This window comes from Tupaia chinensis, unplaced genomic scaffold (assembly GCF_000334495.1).
Source record: "Tupaia chinensis unplaced genomic scaffold, TupChi_1.0 Scaffold149248_1, whole genome shotgun sequence".
Lineage (NCBI taxonomy): Eukaryota > Metazoa > Chordata > Mammalia > Scandentia > Tupaiidae > Tupaia > Tupaia belangeri.
This window is the reverse complement of record NW_006209094.1, coordinates 678,642-693,074: the sequence shown is the minus strand read 5'-3', so window position 1 is coordinate 693,074 and position 14,433 is coordinate 678,642. Positions and strand designations below refer to the sequence as shown.

The window sequence follows — 14,433 nt, the reverse complement described above, 5'->3', positions numbered from 1 at the left end:
CCCATGGTTGACTACATGGGAGTCCAGCGACATAGCCATTATGCTAACTGCTGGTCCCATTTGTCCATTTTCTTAAAAAAAATTTTTTTGGAGAGGTTTTTCTATACGATGCATGTACTCACCAGAGAGACAGAGAGAGACAGAGGGACAGAAAGCAAGATATCACCCCTCAGGGGGGATGGCCATGCCGCAATCCCTTCTCATCCATTCTTCTCTCGGGATCTTGGGCATGCGCACACACGCGCCCGGCGTGAGTTTAAGCCACCAGGTCTGGGACTCAAACTGTGGAGTGAGTTTAAGCCACCGGGTCTGGGACTCAAACCACAGTCGACTACATGGGAGTTCGGCCACATAGCCATTACACCAACTGCTGGTCCCCATTTGTCCATTTTTAAATCAAAGTATTTAGGGCTTTTTACAGCTGAGTTGTTTGAGTTCCTTACATATTCTGGTTTAAAAGCCTCAGCAAAATACTCACAAATTAGGGCTGGCAGATGGCGTAATGGTTAGGTTGCTGGACTCCCACATGGCCAATCGTGGTTTGAGTCTCAGATCTGGTGGCTTAAAAATTACGCAAGGTGTGTGTGCACGTGTGTCCAAGATCCCAAGAGGAGAAAAGGGATTGAGGCATGGCCATCCTCCTGAGGAGGGTGATTTCTTTCCCTCACTGTCTCTGTCCCAATTTAAAAAAAAAAACGGGTCAAAGACTTTAACAGACATGCCATCCAAAAAGATACATAACAGATGACTGAGCCAGTTGGTGGTGTGGTGGTTAAAGCAGCTGGATCCCAGATGGCCCACTGCACAAAGTCCTGGACCCAGCAGTTTGAAAAACACATGATGCATGTGTGCATGCCTGCCTAAAATCCAAGAGGAGAATGCAGAAGGGACTGTGGTGTGGCCATCCCACCTGGGGGGTGATTTCTTGCTTTCTATCTGTCTTTCTGGTGAGCACACACACTCTATAGCAAAAACCTCTCAAAAAAAACAAAAACAAAAACAAAAAAAAACCTCACCAATTAACTTCAGTAGTACATCAAAAAGATTATACACCATGATGAAGTGCATTTTATCCTAGGGATACAAAGATGATTCAATCATGCAAATCCATAAATGTGAGATACCACATCAACAAAATAAAGGACAAAAACCATATAATCTCTCAGTAGATGTAGAGAAAGCATTCAACAAAATTCATTGTAATTAAATTACCCCACTGATCTTACTTTGCAAACTCCTCTTCAGGTACTCATTTAATGGCAGGGGAGGAGGGGAAGTTTTTCCCTGAAGAGGATAATTCAATTTTTCTCTGAATTGTGAATCTCTCTACTTCAAAGACTAATAGTTATTTTTAATATATTGTAGTTATATAAGAAAATATCTTGGGACCAGCAGTTAGCATAATGGCTATGTCGCTGGACTTCCATGTAGTCGACTGCGGTTCGCGTCCTGGACCCGGTGGCTTAAAACTCACACCGGGCGCATGTGCATGCGGGCCCAAGATCCCGAGAGGAGAATGGAGGAGAAGGGATTGTGGCGTGACCATCCCCCCTGGGGTGATTTCTCGCTTTCTATCTCTCTGTCTCTCTCTGTCTGTCTGGCAAGTGCACGCGCCCTACAACAAAAACCTCTCCAAAAAAAAAAAAGAATATCTTTGTGTTTAAGAAATTCATACTGAAGTGTATTTAGGGGTAAAAGGTATCATGTGTACAACTTACTTTCTAATACTTAAGGAAAAAAGTACATTCAGACATACACACTCATATATTAAGAAACGATGATAGAGCAAATGTTGCAAAATGCTAACACTGGTTGAATCTGTGAGAAGCAGATTCAGGAGTCCTTTGTACTATATTTTATCAACTTTAAGTTTGATACTATGTCAGAATAAAAGTTGACAACATCTTCATTACTGTTAATGAAGCTCTCTACCTTACAAGTTACATAGGAAGTTAGAGGATAAAACATTTATGAACCATTAACACATAGTGAAATGCTCGGGAATATTAATTCATTCTCCCCAAAGTAAAGTTACTCTACTTCTTTCTAGAGAGGCAGAGTGAGACAAAAACAAAAAACAATATAAATAAACTGTCCCTCCAACCTGATTTTCAAAAAGGGGTAAAGAAAGCAATTTAGTTAAATCATACCGGTTAAAAAGTTGGGGAGTTAGACTATGTGTCTCAATGGCTAAAACAGACTATATATAGAGATTGTAAAAATCAGTTTTATAAATTTCACCCTTAGCATCATTTTTTTAGTCTTCAGAATGCCATTTCCAGTTTTAGTTTAAATTTTTGTATTGTCAGGCTTTAGTTAGTCTTAATTTCCTGATATAGTCAAAATAGGTACTGAAATTTCCCCTCACTGTTATAATCAGTACTGCATAAATCATTAATTTTAAAACATGACAAAATAAATAAAAATAATGATATTTGTTTAAGGACAGTCCAATCTTGGTTTAAAATAACCATAACCAATGTAATGGAAAATGAAAAGTGGTATTTATTTCTGAGAATAATTGACATTGCAACCCCATAATACTTACCAACATGTGATGGCCAAACGGTTATATGAGGATGAGAATGATACCAGCCCACAACTCTCATAGGGCGACCTGTTAGTTCAGCCAATCTGTGTGTTTGTCAAGGTGTTTTTGAGAATGGAGAACAAAATTCCCAATGCAGAAAAGGCCCAGAAAGCATTCTGCAGTTTTAAATGAACCTATTACAACTTAATGGCAACAAGAGAATAAAATAAGTTTGATGCTCAGGATTTCCACACTGCCCATTTAAAGCTACGGAGTTTTTAAAATGGAATCTATATGGTTTCCATTATCATATGAGTAGATTTTTTTAGAGTTCATGGAAATATGTATTATGAAAAACCTATGCATGAATTTCAACATTTTTGAATCTAAATAAACATATTTTTAATTACCTCTTCCATGAACCTTTTTTTTTTTTTCAGGTTTTTGTCATAGGGCACGTGCATTTGTGGGAAAGACAGAGAAGGAAAATGAGAAATCATCTCCCAGATGGATGGCCATGACACAATCCTTTCTCCTCTATTCTCTTCTCAGAATTTTGGGCACACATGCCCTATATGATTTTCAAACCACCAGGTCCAGGACTTAAACTGTGTTTGGCCATGTGGAAACCCAACACCTTATTAACCACCATACCACCTGATGGCCCCTCTACAAGTTTTGAGGTCCCCTCATATAGTTATATCTTCTTAATCCAATTTAATGTTTGATCACTCAACTCCTTACTACTGTACTATCTGAAAAGAAGCTTACATAAATCTTCAGAAGTCACTTAGATTATCAACTTGAGTCTTCTATCCTCTCTCTAGCTCTAGTGTACTCACACATTTGAAAAAGAAATGCAAGAAGGCCAGAAGGTGGCATAGCATTTGAGTCACTAGACTTCCACATTGCTGACTTGCAATTTGAGTCCTAGACCCGGCGGCTTTAGAATCACACTGGGCGCCTATGCATGTGTACCCCAAATCCTCCTCTTGGAGGTGATTTCTCACTTTCTCTATCGCTCTCTGTGTCTCCAGCAAGTGCATGTTGCCCTATGACAAAAATCTTTCTTAAAAAAAAAAAAAAAAAAAAAAAACGACGTGGGATCAGCAGGTGACATAGAGGTTAAGGCACTGGATCACACGTGGCCAGCTGTACAGTTCAAGACCTGAACCCTGTAGCTTGAAAATCATGCTGGGTACATGTGCATGCACAAGCCCCAAATCCCAAGAGACTAGAGGAGAAGGGATTGCATTGTGGCCATTCCCCACAAGTGGGTGATTTCTCACTTCCCCTCTCTCTCAATCTGCCTATGTCTCTGTGGCAAGCTCATGCACCCCATAATAAAAACTGGGGGGGGGGAGGGGAATGCAAAGAAACGCAAAAGGCTTTAAAATTTGATTTCTCTCTGGCAGGCTGTCAACATCAATAATGGCAATTAGGGTAGTTTCAAAGACCAAATGAACAAAGATTCCTAGTTTAGTCTCAGTTGTTGAGAAACGTCACTCCAAACAGTATTTTTCTTGTTATAGAAATTAAAATTTCCATGACCAGCAGATGGTGTAGAGGTTACATCACTGGACTCCCACGTAGTCAACCACTGTTCAAGTCCCAGACCCAGTGGCTGAAAACTCACACCAGGTGCATGTGTGTGTGTGTGTGTGTGTGTGTGTGTGTGTGTCCAAAATACCAAGAGGAGAATGGAGAAGGGATTGTGGTATGGCCATCCCCCCAGATGGTGATTTCTCTCTTTCTGTCTCTCTGTCTCTCTGTATCTTTCCAGTGAGTGCACATGCTCTATAGCAAAAATCTCTCTCTCAAAAAATAAATAAATAAATAAATAAAATATATATTGCCATAGGCTGTGTGTGCTTGCTGGAAAGAGACTGTGAGAAGGAAAGTATGAAATCACTCCTTGGGAGAATGGCCACACCATGGTCCCTTCTCCTCCACTCTGGGGTTTGAAGCACACACGCACATGTGCCCAGCATGATTTTAAAGCCACCAGGACTGAGACTCAAATTGTGGTCAGCCAAGTGAGAATCCAGCACCTTAGCCTCCATGCCAACTGTTGGCCCCTGTATATGTTTAATTTTCAAATGCCGGGGCTGGCAGATGGTATAGTGGTTAACGGCACTAGACCCACATGGCCAACTACAGTTCAAGTCCTGGAACTAGTGGCTTTCTCTCTCTCTCTCTCTCTCTCTCTCTGTCCCTCTCTAGTCAAATTAAAATAAATAAAGTAAAATTAAAAAAATAGTTCTTTTAAAAAAGTTTTTCAAATGCCAAGAAGGGGAATTAAAGTACAAATTTCCTTATTTTCAGTTTTTGTCATAGGGCATATGCTCACCAGAGACAAAGTGAGAAACCATCCCCCTGGGAGATGACCACCCTGCAATCCCTTCTCCATTCTTCTCTCAGGATTTTGGGTATGCACACACACACATGCCCACTGGGTCCAGGACTCCAACTGTGGTTGGCCACATGGAAATCCAGCTCCTTAATCACCACACCATCTGCTGGCCCTAAAATAAAAGTTTATTTTGGTAGAAAAAATTTTTTGAAATTAAAGTCGTTTTTTCATAATACACATTTTCCATGAACTTTTTAAAGACCTTTTGTGCAAAATAATCAGGATAATAAATATCTTTTATACAATGATGGTTTGAGAATTTTATTTTGGCCAAGTTTGTTTTGTTTATTTTACTTCATTTTATTTTTTTTTTAGATTTTTAAATTTTTTAATTCTATTTATCATTATTTTTTTTTAATTTGCTACAGGGAAGATGCACTACCCAGAGATAGACAGAGAGGGAGGAAGAGAAAAGGTGAGAAAGCAAGCCACCAGGTCCAGGACTCAAACTGGGGTGGGCTATGTGGCAGTGTGGCGCCTTAACCACTATTCATTTACTACCATTAGTGAGCCCGCAGATCCTGTTGGCCCCTTTTTTTTTTTTTTTTTTTTGGAGAGGTTTTAACTATAGGGCGCATGCACTCGCCAGACAGACAGAGAGAGACAGAGAGACAGAAAGCGAGAAATCACCCCCCAGCGGGGATGGTCACGCCGCAATTCCTTCTCCTCCACTCTCCTCTCGGGATCTTGGGCACGCATGCACACGCGCCCGGCGTGAGTTTAAGCCACTGGGTCCGGGACTCAAACCACGGTCGACTACGTGGGAATCCAGCAACATAGCCATTACGCTAACTGCTGGTCCCCGCCCCTGTTTGTTTTGAAAATACCAATGAATGGGCTTTCTGCTTCTGGCCAAAATGAAGTAACAAGAACTGAAACAAAATTGGACAACATAAAAGAAGCAACCATTTTCAAGATACTGGGCTTTGAGAGATGAAACTCTGATTCAGAGTCCTGGTGGCCCAGGTTTGCAGGGCAGAGGGCCAGACAGAAGACAGCTGTGGAGGGAGAGAACCCGGACAGGTGCAGCGGGGCTGCCTGAGCATTCAGTGGGCCACTGATGAGCACTGTACACCAGGACATCACCTGAGGAGGCCCAGGCCTGCCCTGAGAGGATGAAATGTAAGGGAGTGCCCGGCGTGGAGCAGCACAGGCCCAATGGCTGTCCCTACCCTTCAGGTTGGAGATCTCCTCATTGGGAGGCACCTGGCAGGGTGCTCAGAAGGCCTTGCCTCCATAGGGTGGGAACATTATTCTGACACTAAGAGCTGCTTGGGCTCCATGCCACAGCACGCCTTCCAGGCAAGACTCCAAGGAATCCAACTCAGCTGATAGCATCCCAGAACACAGCTCCAGGGTCCCACAAAGGATGCAGATATCCAGCACTCAAGGAAGGATGCACACATCTGACACCCAGTTGACATCTCCCAGGGACGGCCAGCTCCATTGCACAGCAGTTAAGTGCTGGATGCTTGGGTCATAAACAACCAATCATGTTTCAAGTGGTGTCCCTGTCTGCAGCTTGATAATATGCTCGGTATGTGTGTGTAGTACCCCAAATTCTGACAAGATGGAGGTCATGGGAGGGAGATTTCAATGTGACCACGCCTCATTGGGTAGTGCCCTATGTCTCTCTCTGGAAATAGTAGGCACCTTCTGACAATAAAGAAAAAAAGAAAAAACTACCAGAGTTACAAAGCAGAAAAATTCAACACTTAACAGAAAGCTGGGGAACAAAAGTTAGAATTGGGAGTCTGGGATGGGTAGAATGAAAAAAGCCAAACTCTGAAGTTCACATACCCTGTGTTTCCACTTACATAACATTCTTGAATTGACAAAATCATAGAAACCAGGAACAAGTTAGTGGTTCCCAAGGGTTAGGGATGGTGGGGAGGAAGAGGTGGGTCTGAGTATAAAAAGAGGTAGCAGGAGGGAGAACTTTGTAGTAGTTACACATATCTGCACATGTTACAAAGCAGCAGGGGACACACATTGTATCCAAATCAATATCTTGGTTTCTGTACTATAACCTTCAGTGGAAACTGGGTGAAAGGTACAGAGACCTTCTGTACTTCAATGAATTTATGATGATTTCAAATCAGAATCTAGAAAAACAAGATGCAAAAGGTACATATGTGATCGATAAATCTGATTACATAAAATGTTAAAGTAACAACTTGGTTGGGAAAAAACACAAAACACCAAGAAACTGGGCAAAATCACTACCTTTATCACAAAAGGCTAATTTTTTTAACATACAGAGTGCCTATAAGTGAGATCCCACATAGCCAACTGTGGTCCAAATCACAGTACCAGTAGTTTGAAAAACACGCCAGGCATGTGTATATACATTCCCCAAATCCCAAAAGTATGGATGAATAGAGAGCAGATTAAGGTGACCAAGCCTCATTGAGGGAGCTCGCTCTCTCTCGCTCTCTCTCTCTCTCTCTCTCTCTTTCTCTCTCTCTCAAGCACACATGCTGACAATTCACAAAAAGAAAGAAAATTACTGTCAAATCAATGGACAATAGGCAAAAGAAGTAAACACTGTAACTGGGAGAAAAATACAATTACTACAAATGAAAAGGTAATCAAGTTTACTTATAACAAGAAAAATAAAAATTAAATTAAAATTGCAATAAATAACATAATGTTTTGCTCATCAGATTGGCAACAATCAAAACCTTTGACCACATCACAAGGTGCAGGGAAGCAGGCACTTTTGTACATTGATAGGGGTTAAAATGGTAAAACATCTATAGCTACGAGTACATATAGTCTTCACCTCAGCAGTGCCATCTCTAGGAACTGAGTCTATGGGTAAACACAAGTGTTTGTAAAATAAATGACTGCATGTTCACCCACTGCCATATTCTGTCATCATCAGAATGAGGCAGCTCTATATACTGATGTTGATAACTTTCTCTTGTTTTAAATTTAACTTTATTTATTTTTTAATGTGACCAGAGAGGGACAGAGTGAGAGAGAAAGGGAAAGTGAGAAAGCAAGCTGCCAGGTCCAGAGTTGAACCACAGTCAACCATGTGGGAGTCCAGCATCTTTAACCACCACTCCACCAGCCAGCCCCTTGATGTGAACACTTCTCAAGATACACTATTAGGTTAAAACATGAAAAACATTATGTCACAGTTTTCATATGTATTAAATACTTTTTAGGAAAAAAATTCATGTGTACAGAATTCATTTCTAAGGATATATGAAAAACATAACTTTGGTTATACCCAGGGACCCTGGGAGAACAAGGTCACACAGGTTGTACTTCATAAAGCTTTTATGCCTGTGTACTACTTATTTTTAAAGCACTTTTTCATTGACTACGAGGTTAATGTCATCCAAAACAACAGTTACTACTCATGCAAATTTAACTCACTAAAGCTGAGGCAATGAGTCCAGGTCATAGGAAGGAAATGCCCCATTTGAGCACCCTTGAAGATATTTATGTAACATGTAATGTTGCAGTCAATTTCTAGTACTGCATTATTTGAGAGGAAATCTCAAAAAAAGCATCTCTCCAAAAGATACAGTTGAACACAATAAAAAGCCTAGAAAATGAAATGTTATTAGGAAAACTATAAGGAGGGGCAGAGAAAAATAGAAGAGTGGAATGTGGTGGAAGATACCACAGTAGGTGATGCCGGGGTCTTTTGCCATTTAGGAACAAGAATATCAGAAATCTCTAATTCCAACAAAAGACACTTGAAAGGAGAATCAGAGAGAAAATCTGATTAACTGACCCATTGGTTCTAAGGAGTAAATATAAAAACTGAGGAAGAGGGACCAGCAGTTAGCGTAATGGCTATGTCGATGGACTCCCACATAGCCGACCACAGTTCGAGTCCCAGACCCAGTGGCTTAAACTCATGCCGGGCGCGAGTGTGTGAGTGCCCAAGATCCCAAAAGGAGAATGGAGGAGAAGAGAAGGGATTGCGGCGTGACCATCCCCTCGGGAGGTGATTTCTCACTTTCTATCTCTCTGTCTTTCTGGCGAGCGCATGCGCCCTATAGGAAAAACCTCTCAGAAAAAAAAAAAAAAAAAACAGGCGGGGAAGAGTCATTAGGATGAAAATGTGTGAAACCTCCTGAGCAGGAAGACTGCAGCAAGCAGCCCCAGAGCATGCATGAGTTCTTACTGACCAACAAGGATATCTCTGCCTCTGTTGAGGCTGCAGACAGCTGCTCTGGAGAAATTTCTACTCGGTCTTTCCTCTTATCAGAACGTCGCAAAATGATGACTGAATGAATATGAACAATCTTGACGGTGTCAACCTAAAGGAAAATCCACAGAAATGGTTACTTCTGTGTTGCAGCAGTAATACATCTCCCTGCAAGTATACAACTGCAGCTTATTATAACATCAGGTTAATAATTCCATTTTAAAAAACTGACACTTTGCTCATAAATAATGAAATATGTGAAATAAAACACACCCAATCTCAATATATACATTTTAGAAATAAAACTATAAAAGTTAATATTTAGGTGAAGTAAGGACTTTTTGAACAACTAATAATTATTTTATTACAGCTATGTGCAAGAAACTGTCATACAAAGGAAGATAAATGAGAGAGTTGACAGTCAATGGATTTAAATACAGCATTTGAGGTGACAGTGAAACCAAGAAAGAAGGTTAGTGAGAATGTACCAGGCCTTGAAAGCCAAACCATAATCTGCAGTATGAACTGGAAAGGAAGAAATTATTTCAGATAGCCAGACAGGAAGTAATAATAAAGTACTGAACTAAGTAGATAGAACAAAGAGCTTTGGGACCAATTAAAAAGTAATGATCTATAAGATTTGGTAGGTTATAGACCATGAGTGATGGAGGACAAGAAACCGTAAAAGATGACTTTCAAGTTTCAAGGTTGAAACTAAGTGGAACATGGGAGGCAGGTCCAAGTTTAGAAAGGGTCAGGAAAAGAAGGGAAATGGGCTTGTTTTCAGATGAGCTGATCTGAAATGAGAGGATATATAGTATGGCAATTTCTGGCAGGCACTCCGGATTATAGTTTAGGCTCAAACAGATCAGTGGGGGAATCAATTATAGTTTTGAGTGGAAAAAAAGGTATGAAGAAAGGGAACAGAGGACTAGGTCTGAACAAGGAGAGTACATGCATTTAAGACAGGATAGAATAAAAAGGGCCAGGGAGGGAGATAAAAGGCAAAATCAGAACAATGAACTACACCACACATTGTGCAACACAGTAGCCTACTGAGCTACTGAGCTACCAGTTTGATTTCAGATGTGCCTCAAGCATGAAATACATGCTGGAATTAAAAGAGAATCCAAAAAGAATGTGAAATTTCTCAACATTTCTCTTTTTTCCCAACATTTCTTAATATTGACTATATATTGAAATAATTTTTGGAATATCTGGGTTAAATAAAATATGCCCTGAAAACTGATTTTACTAATTTCTCTTTACCTTTTTATTGCAGTTACTAGAAAGTTTTAAGTTACATATGTAGCTCGCATTTTTTTATAATGGACATACAAGCAAAAACTTTAGCTATTTTGTATATTCTGCTTGCAAGTTTGATTTTTTTCAAACAAGAAAGCTCTCTAATCAGTTCAGCTCTTTACTTTTTTAAAAAAGTATTTAATTTTATTTGTTATTATTATTTTATAATTTGACCGGAGAGAGACAGAGAGGAGAAAGGGAATGTGAGAAAGCAAGTCACCAGTTCCAGGACTCAAACTGTGGTCTGCAGTGTGGGAGTCTGGCATCCCAACCACCACGCCACTTGCTGGCCCACTAGCTTTTCACTTTCTAATCTCATAGACTTAAACCAAATAGTAGAAGTGTTTGTCAAGGGATCCAGCAGGTGATGTAGTGGTTAAGGCATTGGACAGACGCACAGGCCAATGGTGGTTGAATTCCAAACCTGGTTTGCTTTTTTACTCCCTTCCCCAACTCTGGTCAAAATAATAATAATAATAAATAAAATTAAATAGTGCCTTTCAAAAAGTGTTTGTCCAAACAAGGTAGCAAAGGAGTATCTCTGCCTAGCATTTCAAAGACTTTATGCTTTAACATTATTGATTTATCTCCTATGCAGTCTCATTTCATGTCTCTTTCACATCCTTTAAATTTTGTGATGATTCTATAAAGAATTAATTATTCTTGGGGCCAGCAGGTGGTGTGGTGGTTGGGGGTGCTGGACTCCCACATGGCCAACCACAGTTCAAGCCCCAGACCTGGCAGTTTGCTTTCTTGCTTTCTCTCTGTATCTGTCTATCTCACTCTGTCCCTCTCTGGTCAAACTAAAATAAATAAATAAATAAAGTAGAATAAAATAATTACTTTTTAAAATTATTTATTTATTTAATCCATTTGTTATTATTATCATTTTTTAAATTTGACCAGAGAGAGAGAGAGAGAGAGAAAGGGAAAACAAGAAAGCAATCTGTGAGGTCCAGGACAAGCCATGGTCAGCCATGTGGGAATCCAGCACCTTTAACCACCTTGCCACCTGCTGGCCCCAGAATAAAATAATTCTTAAAAAAAAAAAAAGAATTAAATTGAAAAAAGTGTGGCACAAATACTCCATGGAATACTATTCAGCCATTAAAAAAAAAATGAGGCCCTGGAATTTGATAGAAAGTGGACAAATATGGAAGATCTGTTGCTGAGTGAAGCAAGTCAGGCTATGAAAGAGAGACACTGTATGTCTCCACTTCACATATAGTGACTGTCCACACTCTGTGGTAGAGACTGAAAGACTAGAAGACAAAAAAGAATTAAAAATTGTTATGGATACTAGGGACAAAGTAGATGGAAAGTGTGGGAGGGGAAATTTGGGGACAAAAAATAGAGAGGTAAGACATTTGTGGGACACAGATACGGTTTATTATTTGTTGATGAGGATATGTATAGTATTCTCAACTGGGCTGGACTGAAGTGTATATCATGCTGGCTAAAGTCTATTAACAATCTAAATGATGTATAGTAATTGAATGTATAAATAATGATAATAAAGAAAAAAAGAATTAATTATTCTCCACTCCATATGACTTCCTTTATCACACACACACACACACACACACTTATTTCTGCTAGAAAATATATCAAATTGTGTTCTATTTATGGACATAATTTTCTCCCCTACTAGAATATAAACTCCTTACAGGCAGGGACCATGTATTATTTATGTTTTCATCCCTGGCAGCTAAAACAGTGTCTGGCAGGTACACACAATACATAAAATTAAAAGCAGAGATAGAAACATTCATGGTCTTCCAAGGAGCAACAAAACAAATAGATGAATTTTCAACAGAAACCATGAAAGCCCAAAGAGAATGGATAACATATTTAAGTGGTGAAATATCTGTCAAATGAGAATTCTATATTCCAAGAATATATACATCAAAAATAAAGGCAAAAGAAAGACATTTTCAAATGCACAGAAATAGAGAGAATTCAGTACCAGCAAAGAAATACTGAGAGAGTTCTTCAGGTATGAGGAAGATGTCAAAAATGAAGGTAAGAATGAAGAACACATGTGGATAAGTACAAAACAGTAATAACAAATGTCATGTGGGGTTTCAAGTATCTGTAGAATTAAGATGCATGACAATAATCCAAAAGCAGTGTTCTAAAGTTCTAGTATTATTGGGGAAATGGTAAAAATAGTCCTTTGTAATTAGATTGTAATAAATGGATGCACATACCTTTTCAGCAACTGTGCGCATTTCCGCTCCAGTGTGTGCAAATTTGAAGTCACTCCTAGGGATGAAATAGAAAGGAAAAAGAAACTGGGGTCTGGAATTTTAAGAGCACTTAAAGCAAAATGATAGGATTAACAGGTTTTCTTTTTTTTTTTTATTTTTAAGGCAGAACAATAGAAATCCCTTTAAATAGACACTTTATTATTTCCACAGGCGATAAAATCCCAGAGCTATGGTTAGGCACGTCAATATGGACCCTGCTAAGTATTTAATGTTATCAAGCTTGTGCAACTTAAGCATGGTTTTGAGGCCAGCCAATGAGACCTTGGCAGAGACATGAAAGGAGGGGAAGTGAAATGAGGGGAGTGAATTCATGGGCAAAACTGAATCCCTAGTATCCTGGGTGTTAAGGAAGTGGGCTTGACAGGTAAAAATGTGTATGCTTTCAAGTTTAGATAAAAATTACCCAAAGGTTGTTACTACCTCAAGCATTCAAGCTATTGGGGATCTCTGGGATCACTGTGGAACCCACGGGAGGACTGGATCACCACAAGGAAAATTACTGGTATCTCACATTTCAAGGGAGAGGACGTAGATAAAACACATCAAGTAAGGAAATGGAAAATAACAGCACCAAATGTAAACTATATTGACAGTTTCTTTTTAAATATGGTGCCCTTGTTTCAGTGAAATTCTAAGGGCGTTCACGGGTTCACTTATGATCTTGGACCTCCAAACAGTATCTTTTCGCATAATGCATATATGTCTCAACTGCAAATTCTTCTATTAGGGGGCAGAAAGCAAGTTTCAAGATTGGTGTGGAAGTGAAACTGTATCAGCGAAGGTGTCCTGGACTCGTGGTGGTAATTAATGGTAAACTCTGTACACAGTACTGATCCACTTGTCATAATTCTGAGTCAACAATGACTTAGAGATGTGAAGATATGAGTAAACATAGTCTTACCTTGTGTCATCATTCAACTAGAGTGGGAAAGAGCAGAAAACATTATTGATCACATTGCATGTATTTGCAGATTATATGAAAATTGGGTCATGTGTTCGTGCATATCGGCACGAAGGACTGGAAAACGCTTAACATTGTACCCAGCTGAACTGCACTTCCTCCTCTTTCGCCCTCTGCAGCACTTAACGGGGCGGACACTTTCAGGTCTTTGGAACCCCTCTGCTACCCTACGTTCCGGCACGCTTAAAACGGTGGCCTAGAGGAGAGACTGGGGGACGAAGCAAAAGGCCGCTGCTTCCCTGATGTCATTATCATCCTACGAAGTCCCCCCGGCCGCACCTGCCGGTTGGGTCAATGGGACGCTGGTGGCGGATTTAAAGAAAAGCCAAAGCCTACGAGACGAAAAAAGAAAAGAAAAGCCAGCTCCGGGGGTGGGTTATGCAGAGCTCTGTGAGCGGCGGAGGGAATGCGGCCCGGCGCCAGAGCCCCCAGCACAGGCCTGCCGAGGTTCTACGTCAGGGGTGTCCGCGGCCTCTGCAGCCCCGAGCGCAGCCCGCACCCAGCCCGGGGACACTCCGGGGCTGCTCAGCAGGGCTCCATTCGGGCTGCTGACCGACTCACCTCCCCTATACACAGCCCCATCACCTCCTCCTTCTCTGTGCTCAGAGCATGGTTGAGACAAACGAGAAAGGCGTCAGACTCCAGATGCACCGCCTGCACCGCCTGCACGACCTGCACCGCCATCTTGGTCCGACCCTGTTCACGTCCTCCCCTGGGCCACTCCGGCCTGACCAACCCGCTGCCTCCGCGCAGCCTCCGCGGCGCCCAGCGCTCAGCTCA

General features: G+C 40.7%; 1 protein-coding gene across 2 annotated transcripts in view; it reads right to left on the bottom strand.

The window, feature by feature from the left end:
- BRCC3 (BRCA1/BRCA2-containing complex subunit 3) overlaps window positions 1-14,427 on the bottom strand; it is a 48,015-nt gene extending 33,588 nt beyond the window's left edge. The window contains exons 1-5 of one of the 2 annotated variants that reach the window (XM_006171070.3): window positions 14,215-14,427; window positions 13,594-13,610; window positions 12,633-12,687; window positions 9,110-9,229; window positions 2,549-2,636 (exon numbers count right to left, since the gene is read on the bottom strand). In XM_006171070.3, the coding sequence (XP_006171132.1) occupies window positions 2,549-2,636; window positions 9,110-9,229; window positions 12,633-12,687; window positions 13,594-13,610; window positions 14,215-14,337 (403 nt within the window). In that variant the 5' untranslated portion in view covers window positions 14,338-14,427. The remainder of the gene's footprint in view (window positions 1-2,548; window positions 2,637-9,109; window positions 9,230-12,632; window positions 12,688-13,593; window positions 13,611-14,214) is intronic. The other variant, XM_027769325.1, reaches the window with a different exon arrangement.
- Window positions 14,428-14,433: the final 6 nt, after the last annotated feature.